The 8,765-nt window shown below is 40.7% G+C and overlaps 1 protein-coding gene across 2 annotated transcripts in view; it reads right to left on the reverse strand.

Annotated features, from left to right (window-relative positions):
• Window positions 1-757: 757 nt before the first annotated feature.
• The window catches only part of LOC109965885 (receptor activity-modifying protein 3), a 17,552-nt gene continuing 9,544 nt past the window's right edge, over window positions 758-8,765 (reverse strand). For both annotated transcript variants that reach the window (XM_020610256.1, XM_020610257.1), the window contains exons 2-4: window positions 8,260-8,289; window positions 7,841-8,000; window positions 758-2,126 (exon numbers count right to left, since the gene is read on the reverse strand). In XM_020610256.1, coding sequence (XP_020465912.1) covers window positions 1,871-2,126; window positions 7,841-8,000; window positions 8,260-8,289 — 446 coding nt within the window. In that variant the 3' untranslated portion in view covers window positions 758-1,870. The remainder of the gene's footprint in view (window positions 2,127-7,840; window positions 8,001-8,259; window positions 8,290-8,765) is intronic.

Genomic DNA, 8,765 nt, shown 5'->3' on the forward strand with positions numbered 1-8,765 from the left:
TAAGTCTTTTTCTATAGCCATGGAGGCCAAGGTTGCGCGTCGACTCTGTCCAGTCGTATTCCTTGCATACATTTTTATTCTCTTGAGGGCAGAGAATGTCCGCTTAACAGTTGCAGTGGATGTAGGGATAGTCACGGTTAGACATGCCAATCTGTACAGCCGGGCTGAGACAAGCTAGCTAGCTAGCTTCGGGGTTGGCCGACCTCTCCTCACAATGTCTACCTTTTCTGGAAAAGTCCACCTTGAAAATTGATTTTTAAATATGTCCGAGACCAAGTCAATTTCTCCTCCTCCGTCAGCCATTGTGAGCGTAAGAAATTCTAACTAAAGTGTATTAATGTGTGCAGATCACTACAGATGTATTTTGCTAGTCGAACTTCACTGTAACAGTTTTGCTCTGACCAACCAATCAGAAGACGGGAAAATGCTGACATCATTGTAGGCCAGCTAGCTGGCCCTGTTAGGCGAATTTGAAATCTGATTGGTTAAAGAAACAGTATAGTATGTTACATCGGCCAGCACTTCTGATTCTGAAGGCCCTGGGCAGATTAGATTGACATGGCAATACATAGAGGCTGAAATCTGATTGGGCAAAAAATCTAACATCCACATACACCTACTGGAAGCAGTGCAGCCAAGAGAAATGCTACGAAATGAAGAGAATAGACTGTTGGGAATAAATTAATACAATTTCATGGCACAAATATTAGAATTTAGGTTGTAAATGTAGGTCAGTGCTTCTGATAGTGTTTAGGCCAGCAGAGAACGCCTTGCTGGCCCTGATGGCCCACCACTGATGTTTATATATACAAAGTATATATATACATACTGTACTCACCATTCAGTTCATAGTTTGTTTCCTTTGAGAACTCTTCTTTGTGAGTATTAACACCAATTTATTCCACTATATGTGATAAATTTCATTGTTATACAATGGTCTACTGGGGCTCAGGGAGCCACAAACGTCATTCAAGTCCTAAAATATCTGAAACATACAGACAGTTTTTCATCCTTCCAAGCCATTGTATATTATCATGCTAAATACTTAACAGAAGCGTCGGCAGGACTCTTTTTTCCCCACCAGTTTAGAGTCCACTCACTGCCTCTAATGCATTCTGGATACTTTGCTTTCAGCAACTTTGCAATGCTCTGACAATAATCTACAGTCACAGGTGAATTCACAAATTCCATAAGAGTTGGTCAATTGTACAGTCAAGCTTCTTAGTCACATTTGGAAAGTCAAGTGGTGCCAAGTTCATGAAACCTGGTAAGTCATGCCAGCATCACACTACCATCACCCGCTCTGTGTTTGATACATCATTCTCATTGTTTGGCCTATGTCAAACAGAAAATATTCACCATGTGCCACCTTTTAAAGATTACCTGATATATATCAAAAAGAAATACAATGTCAGATAAGTGTGATATTTTGGAACATAAGCCAATTTGCACAATAAATATGTAGCTAAAGTTAGCATTTGATTAGCTTTGCTTAGCATAAAGATTGGAAGCAGCAGGAAACAGCTCACTATTTATCACATAACATTACATTGATTCCTTGGACTGATTCCCTGGATGACTTATACCAAGAAATTGCCTGGCATATAACATGATAACATAGCAAGTTGCTGTTCAGTTGTTGCTATAGTCAGCTTTAGAGGTGCTCATGGGTAAATTTTGTTACTTTTAAAAGAACCATAGGCAGATATCGCAAACAGTGAAATCTTTGCAGTTCCCACACACAGTTGAGGCAGTTTGCAGATTTCCTTTGTCATGCATGGAATAAGTTGACCAAATAAAACAATCACCCATATCAAGACTGGGGCCTCAAACTCAGTTGTTCTTCATCCTTTTCCATTCTTATCTCCTTCTAGGCCAGGATATCACTCCTCCTGCTGCACCAGACCACCAGGGCAATCATGGCAAATGTGAGGAAAATGGGGATGAGGATAAGGATGACCAGCATGTCATCTGGTGGGTCCACCCATACTACCTGCGGCATTGTGCAGTTGGAGAAAAAATGCTTGTGTATGTGGATGATGTAGCCCTCCACCAGTGGATTGGGCCAGTAGCACTGGAGGATGTGGGACCTATTCTCTGTGCAGAGGGTGAAGAAGTGGTATTCACTGGGGAGGAGGATGGTACAAAGAAAGGGAAAGGATTAGAAAAACCTCACCATTGACTCCAGACATATTCCTAAAAGGTGAAATGTTTAGATTTTTTAAAACTTTTGACCATATTTGCTTTGTACTTATACATCAGTTTTGGTATAAAGTCTGTTTTAAAACATGGGCACAGATCATTATGAAAATACTAAAATGCATATCATAATGAAGTTGGACAGTTTCTCATCTAAAGGTGAAAGTGAGTTATTCTGCACACAGTTATTTAAAGGACACAGAGCCATTTAAACCACCAACCATTGCTTCAGAGGTTCGGCATGTAATCCATCACTGTGACTGAGGGTGTCCTTTTTTTGCTCCTTTTTTCACACCAGACATCCCAGGATTATGGCTTAGCTGAAACAGTTCTGTGAGCAAGAATGGTTTAATATTCCTCCTGAACATTTAGCAGGTTTGATCCACAGCTACAGGAAGAGTTTGTTTGATGTTAATGCTGTCAAAGGAGTTTGAGTGAGTTATTAAACCCAATGATTCAGTTGCGTTTGTCAACCAGCACTGAATTTTTAATAATTGGATAGTTTTTCCCCCAAACCCTCTTGTGTCTGACCATTTTCCAATAACTTTTGAATTTACATTAATGGATTATATTCTATGTGGGAAACAATTCCACTACAGTAGATGTTTATCTGACAATGCTGTTACCAAGTTTAAGAAAATAATTCCATCATTATTTACTTCAGTGCCATGTGCCAACACAGTGGAGGGAGGCCACCTTAACTTTACTCCCACACAAGTCGATAATCTTGTTGATAGTACTGCAGCTTCCCTGCGTAATACACTTGATACTGTTGCCCCTCTGATAAGGAAGGCAGTGAAACAGAGGAGGCCCCATGGTACAGCTCGCAGCTTTGCTCCCTAAAGCAGGCATCACAAAAACTGGAAAGGAGGTGGCACTCCACTAAGTCAGAAGAGTTTTTCATAGCCTGGAAAGATGGCTTAATAAAGTATTTAAAAAGTTCTCCGAAGTGCCAGAACTGCCTATTATTCATCACTAATAGAAGACAATAAGAACATTAGCCAGGTTGACAAAGAGCCACAGTGCTACTTAGCTTGATATTCCCCTAGATCTCAGCAGCAATGACTTCATGAGCTTCTTTACAAATAAAATTACTACTTACAACTCTTATAGTACAACATCTTTAAAAGCATCTGCTTCTCCCATAGATCTCTCTGAGTTGACCGCAAGAAGAAGAGAAGAGACACACAGCATACTGAGGAAGTAACAAAAATGATGGTTTCAAGCCTAAAAGTAAAAATTTGACTGATAATTGTTTGATCAATGTCTAATCAATGGTAATCCATGTTTAGTCAAAGTATTCAAAATATAAAGATTTATGTTCTGATTTTGAGGCATTGATAGTTTTGTATGAAATCAGTGTGTAATTCTGATGATGGAATTGTGATATTTCAGTCAGATATGAGTCTCTTGTATTTTTGTTATGTATTCAGATGGTTTAGTTTTCTAGAAAAGAGGAAGTAGAATCCAAGGCTGGATCACAGTGGGGCAGAGGCCGGTTACGGGCAGTGGGCTTGGACTGACAGTAAAAAATATGCAATACTTCAGAACAATATGATTTTGCACGCCAAATAAGGTATCAAGTGCAAACTGCAGCATCTGGTTGGATGAGAGGACAAAAATCACCGACCAGAACCCTATAAAAACTGAGGCAAAAAGAGGAACGGGGAGTCTTATCATGGCTGCAGCTGGAGGCTCTGTCCGGTTGACTATCTAACTTCCAGGAGACCGAGGACTGCGGAGAGGCAGTCCGGGGAGAGGGCACCCCTCTGGGGGTGCGCCCCCGCAGGCATCGGCCTGTCAGAAGACGAAGAGGCATGCCAGCGAGGGAGTGAGCCCCTTTTCTGGATGCTTGGACACAGGCATTGGCCTGTCAGAAAAGGAAGAAGCATGCCAACGAGGGATGATGAAACTGTGGCAGAGCCTCACAGTTAAGCAGGGAAACTGAATAGCTGCTTCAAAGATAATTGATGAAGAACTGAAGAATTTTAACAAAAAGCCACAATCCACCCAACCTGGTGGGGAAAGGATGGCTTGAAAAGAAGATAGTTTTAGACATTTTCATGTCTTTATGAAGATTTGGACCAAAAGGAGACTGTTTATATACATTTCCTTGTCTTTTATGCGTCTCTTTTATGCTTTCCTGAGTCACACAAGATTTTACCAAGAAAAATATTGTTTATCTGAATTTGTCCTATTTCTCTCTTTGAGAGTTCTGAGGATTGAACCGAATGGGCTCTGATATTTTTGTTTATAAATTCCTTTCCCTTGTGAATGCTTGAATCATGGCAAAAAGGAAAAAAGAGGAACAAGCATTGCCCCAATCGGCCACCACCCCACCTAGAGCCAGCTAAGGATCGGTGACGTGAGACCTTTGACTTTTATTCAGATCAAGAGCCTAGCTCAACCATAATGATTTTAATCAGTATGATCATTTTAAATTTATGTTTAGAATTCGTAGTTGTTGATTCATTTAGATTGGAAGCCAATTATTGATGATTTTAAGGTTTATATTTTATTGCTTGTTGCTTTGCTGTAGCTCTGTTAAGCTTCTATATAAAATTCCTGAAAAGGTTTAACACTCTCTGTGGTTACTGAGTCAAGTTCGATGTTATTGACATTCCTATGATTTTGGTGAATTAACACTTTTAAGTGGTAAGGGTTACGACACACATTTCTCAGTGTTTGGTTACCCAGTTCCCAGTGAGTGTGATTATCTAAGTCTTAGTGAGTGTGTGAGGTTGCATAACAGTTCACAGGGTTGACAGAAGGACCAGATTGAACTGCTAAAATGATTTTTAGACCGATACATCAGAAAAGGGTTTACAATTCATAGTATTGATAGTATGCCAATCTTCTCAACAGTGTCTCAGAAAGTTAAAACAGGCAGTGGCACCCCAGCGGTGTTAACAAGCTGCCTGGCTGCGGAAACCTCATGGTGACAACTGTTGGACTTAACTGTCCTGCATGTTTGTTTCTGAGGACGAGTCAAAGTCAGAACAACCTTTAAGATATTTATTACAATGTCAAGGAAAATCAATTACAGAGCACTCTGGGTTCCACTATTCTGAAGCCCTTTCTTAACACAAGTGTGGCTCGATCTTTCATCAGAAAAGAGGAGCCCCTAACCTTTCTGAACCCCGTAAGTGACACAGCTTTCATTGGTTATTTCAGACTAAATTTATCACTTCCTCAAAGAGCCAGAGTATACTGGCTTATAAATGTTTCTCAGTACAGTAACATCTGAGGGTTAAGGGGGTAGCTGCCACAATAACTGCAGGTTGCTATTATTTGGGAGGTTTGGGCTCTTATCCTGGATTAATAGCATGAAAGAAGGAGGTCTGCAGGAAACTCTGTTCACAGGTTCATGGTAGTCAATTACTGAGTGAATATCTCCGTCATACAACCTCAAGCAGTGTTTGGAGCTTTAATATGTTTCAAATATGCCACCTTAGTGTGAGAGGTAAGCTTTATTCCTATGTCCAGGGGTTAGCATATTGTGGCCTTCAAAAAAAATGCTTAAACTAAATCATATCTCTTAGACCCCATCCCAACCAGGCTGCTCAAAGACATTTTACCCCTAAGCAACACATCCATTTTAGATCTGATTAACCTCTCTCTATTAACAGGTTGTGTTTCACAGGCTTTTAAAGTTTCTGTAATTAAACCTCTACTCAAAAAGCCTACTCTTGACCCAGGTGTTCAAGCTGATTATAAACCGATATCCAATCTCCCGTTTATTTCTAAAATTCTTGAAAAAGCTGTTGCAAAGCTTGTACGAGCATGATTTGTTTGAGGATTCTGAGTCATGGAACAAATTGCACTGGTGAAATTCTCCACAGATAGTCTCAGATAATGAACTCATCTCTATGCTTGTCCTCCTAGAGCTTAGTACTGTATTTGACACCACTGATCACAACTTGGGGTGTGACGATACATTCAGCTGACGAGCCAAGACGATGTAAGATATTTGAAATGATGCTTTAACACTAATCTTCAGTGACAAAATACATGACTGGAAAAAGTCTTTTACTCAATTGAAAGTCACAACATGCAAAACAATGCAGGTAAACGTTGAAATGTTTTAACTGTCATTTGTAATGAATGTCTGAGTATGAATTATCATATGGTGGCACAGTGGTTAGCACCATATGGTGGCACAGTGGTTAGCACCATCGCCTCACAGCGAGAAGGTTCTGGGTTCAGGCCCCACCCGGGGCCTTTCTGTGTGGAGGTTGCATGTTCTCCCCGTGCTTGCGTGGGTTCTCTCCGGGTACTTTGGCTTCCTCCCACAGTCCAAAGACATGTTGATTGGTGTCTCTAAATTGCCCATAGGAGTGTGTGTGGTTGTTGGTCTATGGGTTGGCCCTGCGATGGACTGGCGACCTGTCCAGGGTGTACCGATTGCTGGCTGGGATTGGCTCCGCCCAGAAAATGAATGAATATGCAGTAAAAGACAGAATGAAATGCAAAACTGTGTAAGGTTTTACATGAGTCTCTTTGGACCTTTTAACTGTCCATGGACTATGCATGAGCTTCTAACTTCAAAGTGAAGCTGTGTGTGACCATATATGCTATTTTCAAACTCACCATACCATACCTGATACTGACATTATCCAGCAAGGACATACGGGGGACAATCGGGAAGTGGTTATAGGGCCAGACGAGTAAAAGCAGAACACTTTTTAATCAGAGCACTGGAAACAAACAAACAATATGCAATGCAGGAGTCTGATTCAACATGTATCACTCTCAGGTTGATAATCCAATCCAGGGTCAGAGCCAGCAAACTCATACATCCAAGGTATTCACAAGAAGAACAGCCAGTAAGGGAAGACCATAAGCCAATGCACAGAACACAATCAGAATCAGAAGGGTTAGGCAGTAAACAGTGGTCACAAGGCAACGTGGGGTCAGAGCTGGAATAACAGGTACAAGAAAAGAAAAGAACCCCACCGCCACCGCCACTGTTTTGCTCTGACCAACCAATCAGAGGACGGAAAAATGCTGACATCATTGTGGGCCAGCTAGCTGGCCCTGTGAGGTGAATTTGAAAACTGACTGGTTAAAGAAACAGTCCCATTGCTAATATAGTTTAAGTTACATGGGCCAGCACTTCTGATTCTGAAGGCCCTGGGCAGATTAGATTGACATGGCAACACATAGAGGCTGAAATCTGATTGGACAAAAAAATCTAACATCCACATACACGTACTGGAAGTGGTGCAGGCAAGAGAAGTACCACGAAATGAAGAGAATAGACTGTTGGGAATAAATTAATGCAATTTCATGGTACAAATATTAGAATTTCGGTTGTAAATGTAGGTCAGTGCTTCTAATAGTGTTTAGGCCAGCAGAGAAGGCCTTGCTGGCCCTGACGGCCCGCCACTGTTATTGGTAATATGGGAATTGGGCTTGATATTTTAGTCTTCTTACCCACTTCATTTAGCAGTATAAGAACAGATTTTGTCCAATTTATTTTGTATAATCATTGCTGCTTGAAGTCATCAAACACTGTTGAGAGAGAGGTAATAAAGTTTTGTCTCAGATGTTGAGCCAGCAGTTATTTATTTGAAAAGGAGTATCACTTAAACTGCTACAGCTTCTCCTTTGAATGAATAATTTCCACATGTGGTCATACCTGATGAAGTATGTGAGGTTACACCAGTACTGTGGATCTATATGAGCCATGTCCTGCTTGAAGTCCTCTCCACAAACCTCCACCTCCCACTGCAAGCGGGACTCATTGCAGGCTGTCGTCTGCTTGGGGGGAATGGGCTCTATATTGACCCGGCCTGCGGCTGAGAGCACATAAAGAATAGAGCAGAATATTTACAGGTCATGTGCTGATGCACTCTCTGTGCATGTGAGTGTGTGTGTGCGTGACTTCTAGCAGCTTCTGATTCTGATTTTGATACTTTCCATACTGTTCATCATTCATTTCTACCCAGTATGTTTTTGGAACTGTGTAAATGTTGCTTTCAATAAGTCTCACTTCCCCTGTCTTGTTTTCTCTTTGATGTTGTTGCTGTTTTCTCTCTTAGGAATGGATGTACTTACCTGACAACCCTCTCATCATCAAGGCATTGACTGTAAAGAAACAAAATAAGAAAAGACAGTTAGAATGGTTTGATCCCAGGTTTCAGTATGTTGAAAGTTGAATGTTTAGTAAGAACATTTTATTACTGAATTAACATTTTCTGATACAGATGTGACACCTTCTAATTTGCCATCCCATCTCTTTCTGTAATTGTTATAAATACAGTTACAATCTTTGTTCATGATGGATTTGTGGCCCATGTCCTAACTGAATGCTAATGTCCACATATCCAAATTTGCAGAGTAAAAGATTAGCACAAAGATTAAGCCAAAGGCACCCAACCACAATAGACCTGTTAGTCTTTGTAGAGTTCAAAATTGATTGCAAATCATTTAACTGCATTTGCTGTGTCAAGTTTCACATCAAAGACTTTGCATTTTTAGCTTTTTTGTGAAGCAACTGTGAAAACTGCAGTGAGCAATTATATACCCTACTAATGGACAGCCACAGTTAGTTAGATGATGAG

The sequence above is a fragment of the Monopterus albus genome, unplaced genomic scaffold (assembly GCF_001952655.1).
Source record: "Monopterus albus unplaced genomic scaffold, M_albus_1.0 scaffold105.1, whole genome shotgun sequence".
NCBI lineage: Eukaryota > Metazoa > Chordata > Actinopteri > Synbranchiformes > Synbranchidae > Monopterus > Monopterus albus.